Here is a 16,746-nt window from a genome sequence, read left to right on the forward strand (position 1 = left end):
CAAAATATTTTACGGTATTGTGCGTAACGGCGTTCCTCAATTCTATTGAGAATTTGTTTCAGAAATCGTTGTACATTGTGCAGCTTTTTCGTGCAATATGTATAAAATTGGAACAGTTCTGTCTCTTATATATAACATTTTTATTTCAAAACATTTTTGTCACAATGCCAAAAGAGAAATATACTTTCTACTTGATGTGTCACTTTAACAAAATTTATGATAAAATGAGAAAGCTCTGATAAATTTAGGTAGAACACGGGCTAATAATAGCAAAAAATTAGATGCAACATACAAACTTGTTCTAAAATCTTTTTTTATTTAATTTGAAGATTTCCATTTTTCCTTTAGATCATCTTCAGCAAGTAACAAAAATATTCATGCGCTCTGATTCCCGTCTTACATCTTTGATAAATCCTTCATCTCGTTTTTGATCGTTTGAGGACTTATCAAAGACGTAAGACGGGAATCAGGATGCATGGATTTTTTGTTAATCGATTTGCTGAAGATAATTCAAAGGAACCTTTAACGTAATTCAAATAAAATAAAGAATATTTGAAAACAAGTTTGTATCGCTTCTAAAATTTATGCACTTTGACTAGTCCGTTTCCATTAATAAAAATTGTATCGGGTTCGAATGATTATGAACATTTCTAAGGGGCTTTTGCAGATTAAACGAGAGTACGGTATCGATCGTTGAAGCATTAAGTTGAGAAACCCTGATGTATAGCGCGCCGCGTGCGCTTCTGGATTTGCGTCTACGTGGGAGCGAGCACCTGCACTCTCACGTAAAACACGTCTCCGCGATCCCTTCGACAAAAGAGACGAGGAAGACGAGGCGGGGAAAATGGAAAGGATCCGCACCATCCTGGCAAACTGCACTAAACTACGCGCGCGCGCGCGCGCACCACGTCGGTATATAAATGTTGCTCTATAAATTATATAATATCGCACCCGCTGCTCGGATGGAACCGGACGCGCGTTATTCCGATGCCGCGTCTAACAATAAGTAATATATATTGTATATTTCTGCTTGTCACACACAAGATTCTACCGCCTGCATCTATACATCGCGTGTTTTCGCTATTCCTTTCTCCTGGCGCATCACTGCCATATATGGATCCATTCCTTCTCCACGGAATGGTCCATAAAGTCTACACATATTAATAAAACGCGAATCGTCGTATCGGATTATGATTGCTATCGTAATGTCGCGTACTAAAGTTGTGAGAGAATGCCTAATATCAACGATATTAAAATTCCTTGTAGGACGCAATTTTGCAACGCAAGAAGTAGAATAGAGAATGGAGAGATAGACATTTTTTTGTGGATAATATATATGAATGCTAGATAGTGTTCGATGTTATATCGACAGATTGAAAAAAATGCAAATGTCTTTGAGCGAATAATTGCAGGCGATTTATTACTATTTCACTCGAGAAGAAGTACCGAAATAATATTCCTTTTGTTTTTCGGGTGTAAAAAGATCTCGGATCGATCGTCGAAATTGATTTTGCGCTAGAATCCGTATTTTTTTCATCTTCTATCTACAAAACTTAATTAAAACATAATTAAATCAAGCGTGTACGGTTCGCGATCCTATCATATATGCGCTCTCCTTTTCTTCTCTTCGAATGAAACAAAGGATCTGGAGCTCTCGTCACCGATGCGAGATTGTATTTCGTTAAATAAACGAGGCTGTCGTACGACGTAATCGAGTTAACGTATACTTTGCACGTGTTTTATTAAAACCATGCCATATATCCCACTGAGAATAGAACAAGCGCCAATATCACATCCTGCTGTGATTCGGATCAGAGAATTGTGTAATAAACACAAATATTTTATCCGATATAGTAGACAATTAAAAATGCGCGATTATGTTGATTTTACATCTCGAAATCGCCTGAATAATCCACTCGTACTCTCTAATACTGTCAAATTGTCCCTTTCGATAACAGTGTATTATACGCGCATAAGAGGAGAAGCAGGAATCTTCATGATTGGTTCGCGCGAAACGAGAGATCGATGCAGTCTCTAATTGTTTCGGCATTTAATCGTGTTCCAAAGTTGAGCAGAACGCGCGAAGCATCCGTCGCATCCATCGCGAATCAATTTTGCGGTTGCGAGTTCCGCTCGTTGTCGTTCGAAATATCGCGGTCGGCGATTTTATTATCTTCGCCGGGGCGAACGAATAAAGTTAGAAAATCGCGCGAGGCGGCGAGAGACGAAGGAGGAGAGAAAAACTTTCCGTCCCGTGCCCGCGGTAAAAAGGGAATAGAACGCAGGGAGCTTCGACCGACCGACGAACAGCGATGCGTAACTGGATCGAGATCATCTTATTGAGTTTTCGTACTTTCGGATTCCGCCCGCCGGCGAACAACGGCGACGCCGCTGATGTTCGCGCAACCGGAGGCAGCCCGAATTTGCTTTTCAAATTTTCGTTCTTTCGCGCGACCAACTTCCGTAGCTGCCGTAGGATCAATGGGTTTTCGGTTTAGCATTAGTTTCGCATCTTACGCGCGCGTCTTTCGTCTCTTTGCGAATGCGACTTCCTCCGTCTTCGAAGAACACCTGGAGTGAAAACAGTGGAAAACTCTTTTGTGTGGAAAGAAAAGTATAGGATTATGTATACAAGCAAATGGCAAATTTAGAGGACAATGTCAAAATATAGATTACATCTTACACGCATTTAGAGTTCGAGTTGATTATTTTTTTAATCGGGAGAGACGGTTTTTGCTTCTCTTTTATTTCCGCTGCGCTACATCGATTGATAGAGACGCCAATTTCTCCTATTTCGATATTGAAATAGGATTCCGCTCTAATGCCAGTTTCGAATGCCGAGCCTCGAACGGACAATATTGCAATTAGGCAATTAAGTGACAGTCGATCGAATGTCAGTGCATCCAGTTGCAAGCGTGTATATATACGCGCAGCGCGCCTGACGAGCCTGATTTAGGCAATTTAGATTACGCCGCAGCTGCGTGCTCTGCAGCCTTTTAACTGTCAGTTCTTGTCAGTCTGATCGAAATCGTCGACGAGTCTCTCGATCGGTTTCGCCCGTCGGCAACCACGACGACGACGACGACGGAAAATCCAAGACCGAGAAAACTTTCGACAAACGAGCTAACGAACGAACTTTTGTTGTGAATTGCCGTATATTCCGTTGCCGAGAGTTGAGATTTCACAACGATTCGTGTAACGCGTTGGTTACAAAGTCGATAAAACGACTATTAATTAAATGCATGGCAATGACATGCTGGAACTCGACAATTCTCGAGCATCTCGAAACTACTTTGTACTTTTTAAAAGTTTATGAAATAAAGATGGATCGAAATATGTTTAGTTATGTTAGAAATTATTTGATAAAATTCTTGTAAAATCTTTGAAAGAGATGAACGATGATTTTTAGTTAATTGGAATAAAAAAGAAATTATGTGTATTTATTCGTATATACTATCTAAGAAAATTGCATGAAGATTGAAAAAAATGAAATAAAACATACTAGAGACTTGCATTGCAGCAATCTAAAAAAATAATCTTTACTTAGAATGTTGGCAAAGTTTGCGCTGAAAAGATAAAACACGAATTTTTTTCACTACCACGAAGATATCGTAATACGAATGTGTTAACACATAATCTCCGTCGTTTCTTCTCTCTAAAGCTTATCTACCTGCTTTTCCGACCGCGAGACCGTAACAAAATATCACTATCGCGCGAATCTCCCGCTCGCCTTTAAAGCGCAGCAGAACCGCCAAGATGTTGCGCTCCGAAAATTCGATGACGAGAAACAAGAAGCGGAGGAAAGTTATCTCGTCGAAGTGCGTCGTCTCGGGAGAAAGTGGAGGAGCTGCTCAGCGCGGTCGAGGAGCGACGAGACTTGACTAGGAGAGTTCAGGACTCGCGAAAAGGGGAGATCACGCGTCTTATCGGAAAACGGAAAAACTTTGGGATGAAAATTGACGGTCGGGGACGAAAACATGTGAGCACGCGGGAAGATTTTAGCACCTGTCTTCGCGCCGTAATAAGACCGCTCACATCGGCTTTAAAGCGGTCGCACGCGGGCCGCCTAAGCGAATTAAAAGTATACGAAGAGAAGGAGAGAGAGAGAAGGAGACGCTTCCTCTTTTTTTTACTCCCGTCCTTTCGACCCTGCCGTCGTCTTCATCGTCGTCGTCGTCGTCGTCGACGACGACGTGGAGCTGGAGAAAAGTTGCCCGGCTACGTCCGCCGTATTGAAGTTTTTTTTACATCCGCCGAGATAATCTGGCTTAATTAATTTAATTCCGGGAAAGAGGAGGGCTACGACCTTTCTCGTCCTCTTTCCTCGCCGTGCTTCGTTATCCCTCACCCGGTTGAGTTCTCTCGCAACGACGGATATTTTATTTATGCGAAAGCGATTTTACGATTTACGAGGCATGCGATGTTACGGTTGTATTTAGAGATTCTCTCGTTTCTCGCAAGAATGCGCGAGAAACGATATTGAAGTAATTTAGAGAATTTTTCTGTTCCTCGTTGAGAGAGAGAGAGAGAGAGAGAGAGAGTTTGCGGGAAATTGCATATCGAGGGAATTCATTAAAATATAGACAACGCGATGGTCAATCGAAAATCCTTATATCTGAAAATAATAATTAATAACGCTAACGAGGTCGAGTACAATAGCATGTGCATCGATCTTTTATTACAACGCCAGATGGAAGTAGACAATTAAAATTATGTTGAAATCATGAGGAAATATCGGACATCAATATATCGGAGCCTCATTCCGACATAATTATTTTATAACACGGCGTGCCTTCATTCTTCTCTCCCGTCAGAATCTGTAATCTGTTTTGACAACATTTTTGTAACAATCTCACGTGTCAATATGTCTCGTATTTTGCCAATACGCCGCGCGTATATATACATATACAATATTTTGTGCTATTTTCGAACTAACGAAATGCATTTTTTTTTTATTCACGATTTTTTATTCAGCGTGTGTATCACGCGTTACTTATATTTTTTTATGTCAAAACGAGCGTATCTGTATCTTTTCAGCGTTTCCTCATTTATATACTAATTCCCTGACTAATGGTTGTGTTGTATTTTTCAGACCATGCGTATTTTCACATTTTTATTTTACGGAAAACCTTCAATTGAAGGTACGCGCGGACGGATTTTCTCTCTATTCGGATTTGGTATTATATCATTTATTATTCCGGATCGCGCAGCGATGACGCAGCTTGCATAGAAAAAAATGAACGCGTAGATGGGTTTTCGCACCATGTATGTTACGCGTTCATATTATAACGACACGGTAAAAAGGCGTTATACGAGCGTGGAAAAAATTCCATTTCTTCGTGCGTCGCATATATATTTCGCGTATCGTACGTGTGAGTTATATACATATCAGTCGGTGGTAACAAGTGTAGAAAGCTCATAAAAGGCGAGGCACAAGCTAGACATGGGGTTGCGAGTGAGCTGCTGCCTTCGTACACTAATAAAATATCGATAAGGAAAGGCCCCACGTCGGTCTACTTTTTTATTATTCATTCTCGAGGAGAAAGCTTACAATTATAAATCCTGATTAATTTGCTTTTTTATCGGTTCATCGAATATTTATGATGGATGAAGTTTTTGAGCGAATCTACGAACGTGCGATGTTATAAATCATGTAGTATCGGAGTATATCGCTTAAACCGGGTACGTAGTATGTATTTCAGTCGATACTTGCTCTTTTGCGTCAAGTAGAGAATGCTGAAAGAAATAAAGCGGCGTGCGCACAATCTCTCTTCTCGTGCTGTCGACACGAATCCATTTATCATACGTATAATTATAATTGTGCAACAGATTAGCACGCGTGAAATAATGCTCGATATATAAATCTTGAAAAGTTGCCAGATATTTAGAAACAAAAAATTGCTCTATAATTCAATTTCATATAGAACGGAGCTTGATTCCTATCGATTCACCCCTATCAACGAATTAATCGCGTTAGAAAAGAATACTTGATCGTGGAAACTTGCGCACATGGATGTTTCAATATCCAAACTGTTTCTCTCTTAAAGAGGTTGCCAGATATTTATGAATAAAAAATTCTATAATTCAATTTCATATATAGAATCGAAGCCTGATTCTTATCGATTCACCCCTATCAACGAATTAATCGCGTTAGAAAAGAATACTTGATCGTGGAAACTTGCGCACATGGATGTTTCAATATCCAAACTCTCTTAAAATAAATCAGTGAAAAAACCACTGATTGAATCAATAAAATAGTACATCACTGACAATCAGTCACTATTTCCTGATTTTCAGTGAAACTATCCCCATCATGTTTCTTTGTTTTATATTTTACTGATTTTAGCCAGTGGAAGTAAGATTTCACTGCAAATCTGTAACCGCGAGCCAATAAGAGCTCAGTTCAAAACGCGTGATGTCGTGCAAGTTTCCACACGCTTTTCACTGCTAGAGTGAACAACATCGGGCTGATCGGGCATACCTACGTATTATTACGTAGTATTTAAGATCAGTAATACTTTTATGCGTTTATCCATTACTATAATAGTAAATTTTCGTTATTGTGACTCTGCTGTTCTTAGTGATAGTGATTTACGTAATACGTCGTAGTCGCTGGTATTCTCGCTATGCCATCAGCAGTTTTGTACTGATTTGCAGTGCTAGGGTTTTAACTATGATCAGTGAATAGTCACTGTTGTTCAGTTATTATACACTGATTCACTTTAAGAGAGAACTGTTTCTCTCTTAAAGAGATTGCCAGATATTTATGAATAAAAAATTCTATAATTCAATTTCATATATAGAATCGAAGCCTGATTCTTATCGATTCACCCCTATCAACGAATTAATCGCGTTAGAAAATAATACTTGATCGTGGAAACTTGCGCACATGGATGTTTGAATAATAGTATCCAAACTGTTCCTCTCGCGCGGGAGAAGAAACAGGAGCATGGAAGAAGAAAAGTAGGTCGGGTCCTCGCCTGTAGGCAAGGACGATGATGAACGAGAGGGTCAGGACACGCCAGAGAGAAAGAGCGGACGGGAAAAATAATGCGATTTTCGCGTGAGAATCGCGCGAGGATGCCAAGGACGTGCGTGGGGGTTGAGAAAGGGAGAGGAAGTTCCTGGGGAAGAAAGTCCTAGTTTCGAGAAACGGTCCTCCTCTTCCCATCGCGAGCGGCGATTTGTCAGACCGGAGCGAATACACGGGCGAGAGATAACACCGCCGAAGTTTCACAGACGTTCCGGACGACCGTGGACTCGCGGTTGACAAATGCGCGGCCGTCATGCCACCGTTTTCGGGAAACGCGCGTTTTGTATGCGATACAAATGGCGATCGCGACACACCGGGGGACGCTGTATGATAAGCGCGCCATCCGGGATGCTGCGGTTCCGCTGCGGTCTCGCAGGAACGCGAACGAATATGTTCGTCTGCATTTTTATCGCAAAAGAACGACGTCTCGTCAATTCAATATCTGACGCATATTTGCCGATTTTTGCATAATTGCGTAATCCAAATTTGTACCTTCTAATATGATTATGTCGATAATGAAAATTACGGATGCGAAATAACGTTGTTATATAAAAGTGAATGCAATTTCTGATATTTCTCGGTATAAATATTTTATGGCAATTATTATTTAAGATATGTGATGGTGCTTATAAAGATATATATATATATATATGGAAATAGAAAACGTGAACACATATACCTTGCATCGAGAAATAACATGCATAATAATTAATATGCATGCTAATAAAACACCAATTCACATTCATTGTGAATCGCGATATATGCATATTACAATACATCAACAAAAATAAATATTTTCGTTAAAGAGCGCGTATTTTAATAAACGCCTACGTCAATTAACGTAACATTTTCGTTGTAATGAGTATGTTTCTGTAATTATGCGACTAATGCGTATTATTGATACGGAACGGGCGTTTCGGGTGGGGGCGGCAGCAAAATTGAAGAATCAGTAAGCAAGGGCGTGCTGAAAAACACGATATGGGATTAATATCCTCGAACTCTCATGAATAAAGAGGAAACATTGGCGCGCATATTATATCAACGGCCGGCATTGCTCGCGCGGGTATTTACAAATACACTACGTCGTTCCCAGGCGATCGATTGTTTGCGAATGCGGGCATTCTGGTATTTGCGAGAGTCAAATAGTTCATTAATTATCGGCGGAAATTGTCCTGCGCTTTTGAAAAACGATAACGCGCGCGCGCGCGCGCGGTATAAGGAAAAGTAATATCTTGAAATTCACGAAATACGTAATATAACTCATTGTCCCTCGCGATAATGGAGGGGAAAACTCGATGCGCTTTTGTACGCGTCGACGAGACGCGGAGCATCCGCTGATTACGACGATGACAAACGGCAGCGTGGGAATTACGAAATGAAGGTTTAATAAGGTATGAGCCGGATCGGCTACCGCTGCCGCTCGCGTGTTCCCTGCAGTAATTAACAAATCCAATTTTAATCGACGGTTCAATTCGTCCTGCCGCGCCGGAAACGCACTCGCGAGCGCGAGTGCTGCGTCGTTCCGTATCACCATATCAACGCGTCAAACTGATTAGCGGTACCCCTCGCGACGCAATTATCTCGCGTCCCTCTCATTGTTCTCATTTTGTAGTGCGCGAAGTAAACGAAATATAAGCGCGTGAACAAAATAAATTTCTTTGTCCGCAATCTACGCTTTTTTAGTTGGCCTCGCTGCTGGAAACCCGGCTGACGATAATTAAAGCCGTCTATCGATTGGACTATTTACGAGTCGCGGGGTTTTTAATTTTCGGCTTATTGGGTCGTGATTATAGACACGCGCGAGTAATATAATATTTATTATCATTCGAAATCTAATTGTGATAAATTAGAAGGAACAAATAGGTACGTAATAAATATATGGAATAAAGAGTAGCAATATTGTGTGGAAAAAATATTTTTAAAAATCGTAATTTATTTCGAAGCGAAACCGATAGCTCGTCGGGGAGGAGGTGGCTTTCTAATTAAAAATCGCAAGCATATTTTTATTATCGCTCACACTTTGTATTCTTGCGCGACTGAAAAAAAAAGTATCCAAGTATCGCGATTTCCGCGGGTCGTCATCGAAAATCGTCATTCGAATTGGAACATTGCCCGCATCTAGAATTTCTGTCGTATCGCACACCCATACACAAACACACGCGTTGGCGTTCTGTGTACAAAAGTTCTAAAGAGAGCTCAATCGAAAAATCGGTAATACTCGAAACAACGTAGGCGTACCGCGATCGCGCCGAATTGTAAAACAAAGCGCGTATCGTGAAACGCGACGGTGCAAGAATGCAGGTGCGAACGTTGATCGCGGATATTTCCGCGTTTTTTTCTTTTGTAATCCGCTCATGTACATGATCGGGCATCGAGCGTGTATATCGAATCCGCGTATAACACAATGCGTAAAATACCTCGCTTATCTCTAAAACACGCGCGGAAAATGATCTAATGAAACGTCTATGTTTTATTCTTTCTTCATTAAATCCGAAGAATAATTGTATTAAAATTATATTCTCGAATATTCCGCATTAATACACAGCAGTATAGATTTATCGCGTTTGTGTATAACAGAGTGAAATGTGTGTAGGCGAAGTAAAGCTTCGCGTTTCTATTTTCTTATATTTTAATATATATTAATTTATATATTATTCTTCGAAATATTAAAATATGGATGTGGATTAGAGATGATTTTTTTTCTATTTGCATCTATTACTAATATTGGAATTTTCGCGTGGAATCTATGGGGGTTTGCAACGCAATATGGCCTTTACATGCGAATGTGTATACAGTGGCCGCTTTAACAGGGCACAAATACGGATTAGTACACGCGATATTCTACGTGTCACGTGCACGTATGCGTAATTATAGTCGCGTGCTAGTTGACCGACACATCGACACGCGACATATTTACGGTTTATTGCGGGGCGTTTATAGGTAGAATTATAGTCGACGCTCGTTTTAATGGATGTCGAGATTGCACCTCCACGCGGTGCTGCGCTCGTAATTTCACATCGCGATTCGATAAATTATTAAATTCGATCGGTTTGACTATTGTCAGAACGCGGGCTCGGCTCGGACACTAAGACTATGTTATGCTTTATTAAGGTATGATCGATTATGGTTTGCGGCCGCGTTGGCAACCGATTACGACCGGATCAGACTAGATCCGCCGATTGTGGTTGGATTCGATCAAATGTACAAACACGCGTCGGCTCTTCGACATAAATGTGATAATAGCACTTGCATTCGTCACTTTACGATGATACAGCGACTATGCGCGATTTCTTTCACAAGAATTGAATATTGAAAGTTAAATTGAGAATTTTTATTCGAATGATCAGATGTGAGAAAATATTTTGGATTTAATAGAAATTGTGGGGAATAAGTGAGGAAATAAAGAATACAATGATATAAAATTTCTGTGTATTAACAATTTTTATAAGTAATTTTATTAAAATGTACTTACTTGTTTCTGAAATACCTGCTGAATGTATTTTGCAGAATGCCACGTCTCCCGGCGCCAACAACGATGGCCTCACAAAACAGCAGCTGGAGCTCATCCAGCAGATCATGCAGCAAACGCAACAACAACAACAACAACAACAGACAACCACGCAACAACAGCAACAACAACGAACTACTACTCCTTCGACAGCGGTAGCCACGCAGTTACAAAAAACACAAAAACCGTCCATCAAATCCACCGCGTCACTAGGCAATATCTCCAACAATTCCGGAAGCGGAAACGCGACCAGCAACGCGAGATCGAGTCCGAAGCCGAAGGTCTGGAGTCATTCGCAGGTAAGTGCAATATTGCGAATAAAAAATATAGGCGGTAATATTTTATATCCTCAATACATTTGCTCGAATGCAAACGTCAAAAAACTGCATCAAGCGCAAAGAATTGAATACAATTGATGCGACCATAAAAATAATGGTCACCTTTTTTAAGAAATATTATGGAAAGATGTGGAATTTATTAATATTTATTAGATTAAATTTTCAATTTAATAACATCAAAGCAAATGTGACTTCAATCCTTATACTTTGATCAAAATAAACTGCGTTAATGAATATCACAATTCCGTCTGAGAGGGATGCCCTATAGCTCATACATTTCCTATATATGATTTTATTATGTGCCGCATACAACGAGATCCCGAGATAGCGCAGAGAGCAATAAGCCCGAGTACCTTCAGACTGCTTTCTGTTGAAAGGGCCCTTCTTCCGCATTAGACAGCGGAAGTATTACCGGTGCGCGCCCAAGATCCCGTGTACATGGCTCGTTGGAACTCGCCGCGGTAATCTTTTGTTCGGCGAATATACCGCAAATCGTATTACGTATCGCGGTCGGAGCGAATACCATCCCGGTACTCGTAATCCTCTCGCGCCCGTCGACGAGGACTCGTCGAATATTATACGCGAAACAGCTAGATACCCCGCGCGCGTGACCCCTTTGTGCGAGATTCTGTTCATTTTCTAGTTGAAGCACGAAGCGCGATAGAACGATGAGATAGACAGGCATCATATACCGAAAGCTGTATATATATCATAGATATAGTAAATTGAAAAAAAAAATAATAAAATTATTTTGCAAACGGAAAGAAAAAGTACTTTTCAATCCAGCGGATCATTTTTTTTTTTTAGGCATACTTATAGCTGCGAGTTTTTTTGTAATGCGTTACAAAATTACGGGCTAAACCTGCTGAATTATATTGAAAGAATTTTTATATTAAAATTGATAATGTAAAACGTTTTTCCGTGAAAGTATTTCTCCGACAATTTTTCGACAGACTTGCATTTTTGCGGATTAACTCCTTTTTAACTCGTATTAAAATAACAATCAGACCGGTTCCGGCAAGCGGATCCTCGACATTTGTCATCCAGAACAAATATTCGAAAACATGTAGCATATTTCAACCCATCTCTCGTTGGATTATACGAGATGCTTGATAAAATCGTGTGAATTGTTAATTTGTCCAATTCACTTACCTTTTATATTTTCATATCCCTGTTCTTCCGGCTATCCGGAATCTTCAGATATCAAAAGAGCGATGTGAAAGGTGTCTTTGAGCGGATACTTTCACGGTTCGACGCATTGCAGGACTTTCTTGCGTCGTCCTCCTGTCAAAGAAAAAGACGGATGATTAGCGTAAAGTCGTAATTTCAGTCAAAAATCCTATTTTTGACAAAAATAGGATTTTTGACAAAAAATCGTGTCTCACATTTAAAACGAAAATGTTACAAATTAATTCTAAAACCCGTCATATGTCACTGTTATAAATTATTATTAATGATTATTGTTAAAAAAGAAAAAATATATATTTTCTACGCGAATAATCTTCCTTCTGTCATTATCGACTATCTGTGCAGTAGATAACGCAATGTATAGACAGTGTCTGCTATCAAGCGTTTATACAAGAAATATTAATTGGCGAGTCTCCATATACGGTGAGTGTTGGTCCAAGGAATTCGTCTCTCCAGCGTACAAACATATCAAGCGTATGTCCAACACGTCAGCTGCATCGACCCGATAATAGTGACCGAATGGTCCCAGACTGTCCATAAACCGTTTACTGAATCGTTACTGAATTATGCAGACGATCGTGCGCAGCTACACTTTGTCGACAATTCTAAACACGATTTGTTCGCGCTATTTGAGACAGTACAAATATTTATATCACATATATGACAGATTGAGATATATATATATATATATGTATGTATATCTCGCAGTAAAAATGATTGAAAATGAAAATAGTTCGCAATCATTCGACCACGTTAGGATATCAGCTTAAATAGGATTACTCGGTTAATTAATAACTTAGACGTTTATAAATCTTGACGGTTAATAATTACGTTACGATCGATGACTGTATAAGTTTACTACGGCTTAACCGTCGGCCGTGTAATTACGTTTATCGGCCGCCTGCGATAAAATGCATCGATCGCCGCGTTCGATGCAAGAAAACGTACGCGCAGTCCATCATCGAAGATTCTTGCTCGCCTGTATTTCAGCGCGCTTTTTCCGCGACGCGACGGGATCCACCGCCGCCGACCCTCGTCCCTCCTGTACCGGTGGCATTCTACGCCACCTAACTTCATTACGTTAATGGCATAATAACCATTGCGGGCGGCCCGAAGAGCTTATGCGCCGGTACGTCGATGTCCCTAAACACGGCAAGAAGCGAGCGCGCAGTAAAATCGATCCGATCTCCATTAATATGTATGAGGTCTTCGCCAATGGACGCGGAAGGGCTGAAACGGGGAGAACGGGGGAGAAGGGGATTCGTACTCTTCTTGCCGGTTTCCTCCCTGGTCCGCCGCCACCCTCGATGCCTCGAACTGTGCGGGCGATCGCGAAATGCTCTCGGAAACCGTCGTAATTGCTTAGGAACTCGGGGACGAACGGATTCTTCGGGATCTACGTCGCGATGAAGGGAGGATTCTGCATGTAGAGCGAACTCTACAAACTCGATTTAATTGCGATCCCTTGCACAATTACGTTATGGTCGCGAGCGTTAGCATTGTTGGCGATCGTACAATGAAAACGCGTACGTATCAAATTACAACTCGGGATGTACAATATCTTATCCCCTTAATTTCTATTTACATATTTATATATATGTATGGTTCTAAATTCTTAAATATGCGCGAATATGGTAAGACGAAACCCTAAGTTATCGTCGCCATCGGTAATGCAAGCTAGAGACATTAGAGACAGACCCGCGAAGAGTACGCCGTTAAATTATATTTAGCCTTCTTGTGTCACTTTGATATCGTAAACACGTCCCGGCCATTATCCGTCAGTTTTATATCCCGGTGCACGAGAATATTCACCGTATTTCCATGTATATTTATGATCCGTTCTAGTCCGGCTACAAATATATATATGTATTTGGTATACCGCGCAAAGATCCCCCTGTGTTATATACCTACTATTGCGGTAACAACGAAATTCCGTCACCTTATCCCTCGTCTTATATCCGACGCGAAACGTTCTTTTTATTACGCGCGAAGAGCAGCTACTAAACGTAGTTACAACTTGCCGCGCATACCTTTGTAGCTTACATTGAAAATTACATTTTGGCTCTTCTATCGGGGGCTTATTTTATTACTTAATAGATATTCATCGCTTACACGTATCGAATTCGCGAATCAACAAATACCGATGATCGCCTCGCCAAGTATATGTATATGTGCACTGTTGCATTCTACGTCCGATTCATATTGTCCGTGAAATATACCGCCGCGATTACGGTAACGCAATTATCCGTTGATCCGATTATACTTAGCCTTCTTACGCTAGTCTGATATCGCGAACAAACCTGTTGTTTACGACATTAAATTCGCAGCATACTCGTGTGTGTATGCATACATATATATGTGTGTGTGTGGCGCGTCATACAGCGTATGCAATCGGACGAGGCATGCATCCGGAAGAGCGAATCGCGAGATTCCACGTGCGAACACGCGATTATCTTAGATTTATGTATCTTGCCGCGTGTTCTCGAACACAGGGGAAACGTCACGAGAGAACGTGTACCGGGAATCTCGGACGCACATCGCGGACGTAACCGAAGGCTTCTTAGTCATCTCCTGGCAACGGAGTCTCTCAACCGCGAATAGTGCGATCTCGTGTACAATCGCTTTGGTATAGTGCACGCTCGAGGGGCATGCGTGTTACGTCGTGTTACGTTACTGGTTTACTCCGATCCTGCAACTGCACCGGGACTCCTTTTACGAGTGTCTGTTCTGTTATATTGCGTTCTAAAGGTATACGTATACAACGAATTAACGTAAACGATATTAATTTAGAAGATGAATTTATTTATTTATATATGTATATAAAAGCATTTTTCTAAAGTAAAAGAAAATAAAAATGTTAATTGCATTTAACTTTGTCTCGTCTATTCTTTTGTCCATATTTTGTTTTTAGTTTTAATTATTTTATTTGTATTAACGTCACATTGAAAGACTATCGAGATATGGAAGTTGAAAGAGTAAATAACGATACCAACAAGGAGCGTGTCAACTGCAGTTGGTGTTTTACGTGTTTTTCAAGCCATTTAGCATTAAATGCGATGTATTCCTCGAATGCGACATATCCCGGCGATATCAAACCGGTACGACGTCGTAACTGTATAACTGCTGGGTTATAACCCTTGCCCCCGAGTTGCTCTCTCTCTCTCTCTCTCTTTCCTTCTCTCGGCTGCTACTTGTTACTTACGTAAATATTCACATAACGCGTACATGTTCTGTAGACTCCGGTTCATTACGTTTACGAGGTGACACGCATATTAAACGCAGGTATATTAAACTCGTCGTGCATTTATATTAATTTAACGTGACCAAAGCATCATATTTAAGGTACTTACTCTTTGAATATACAGAAGCAGAAAACATTGATAAAAACATGTAATCAAAATCTTCTACGACAATTTACTTTCCAAATAATATTTTCTACGAAAAGAAAATTATCAAGAAATTCTGTGGAACAATTCCAAAAAGTATACTATTAATTAATATATATATATACGGACCGATGCTGAAGTCCTCTTCTCAAAGGAGAGAGTCTGAACGCGGATCTTGGAAGACACTCGTGAAAGTTTTCCCTTAATAATAAATAAGTTTAATAAACCATCAACATTAACAATAATAATAAATAAGACGCGAGTGAGATGACGAAGATATATCGTCGCGACACGTATTAAACTCGCATTAAACGAGAAATTCGGCATGACGATCGTATGCGTCCTGATCATAAAAGGAAGTTGGGCTATAACGGAAGTCTCGTAATTAATATGATCCGACGTGTTCCGCGACGCTCGCAGATATAACGATAATCGGGTGGAATATAACGAGTAGTGGCAGTAATCTGTGGAAACTTTAGAAAACATTGCGTTTTATATAGATAGCTTCGAGAAGGGTGGGCGAGCGCCGCTAATATTAAATTCCGACGTTATTATGCTTGACAGGAATTCGAATTGATTTACATTGAATGGCAATACACACATACATTTTGCTAAAGAAAATGCAGAAGTAGAGATAGTTAGACTCTAACAAGAATAGCGATAACGGTAGTGTTACGTCTTGGCGCCTCCGCGGTATAAGTAATTTAACAAGTAACTCTGGAAGGATGTAATCTGTATCTTCGCGAAATTGCGGTTGGCGGAAGTCTAAAAGTTGAGCTGCTCAATTATGAAAGATCGTTGGTACGCCGCTCGTTGTTCCACAGGCGGACGTGATATAGTCAAGTTGGCGTTATACTATACTTAAACGAAAGTTGGGGATGTTAATCCTTAAATTAAATTTTTACATGCTTGCTTGAAATCGCCTTCGGAAGAATCAAGAGCTGTCTATGACAAGCTTGGTTTAATTCCTCCATGTATATTTAATATGTCTTTCATTTTTCTTCCGCATCTCAGAATAAAATGCAAAAAACAAATATATATATATATATATGTATATTTGAAAAGCAATGATTAATTAATTCAATAGCTGCATCGCGATAGGAGAATATAATACAATATAATTGCATATATGAGACTGATGAAATGAAATCTAGGTTAAAAAATGAATGAGCTTTGAAATAACGCATTATTTGAAGAAACAAATACGATACCGCAACACGTTGCGAGTTCTTTCTTTTCTATCGTGCGCGATGGTGAATTTACATCGTCCCTCGAATTGAATTAGAATTTCAA

At 40.2% G+C, this 16,746-nt stretch overlaps 1 protein-coding gene across 5 annotated transcripts in view; it reads left to right on the forward strand.

Annotated features, from left to right (window-relative positions):
* Positions 1-16,746, forward strand: part of LOC114936466 (uncharacterized) — a 283,336-nt gene that overhangs the window by 220,258 nt on the left and 46,332 nt on the right. For all 5 annotated transcript variants that reach the window (XM_085486143.1, XM_085486139.1, XM_085486140.1 and 2 more), the window contains one exon: positions 10,541-10,840. In XM_085486143.1, the coding sequence (XP_085342269.1) occupies positions 10,541-10,840 (300 nt within the window). The remainder of the gene's footprint in view (positions 1-10,540; positions 10,841-16,746) is intronic.

Source organism: Nylanderia fulva, unplaced genomic scaffold, assembly GCF_048542155.1.
Source record: "Nylanderia fulva isolate GAGA-0341 unplaced genomic scaffold, ASM4854215v1 Scaffold40, whole genome shotgun sequence".
In the NCBI taxonomy this organism is placed as follows: Eukaryota; Metazoa; Arthropoda; class Insecta; order Hymenoptera; family Formicidae; genus Nylanderia; species Nylanderia fulva.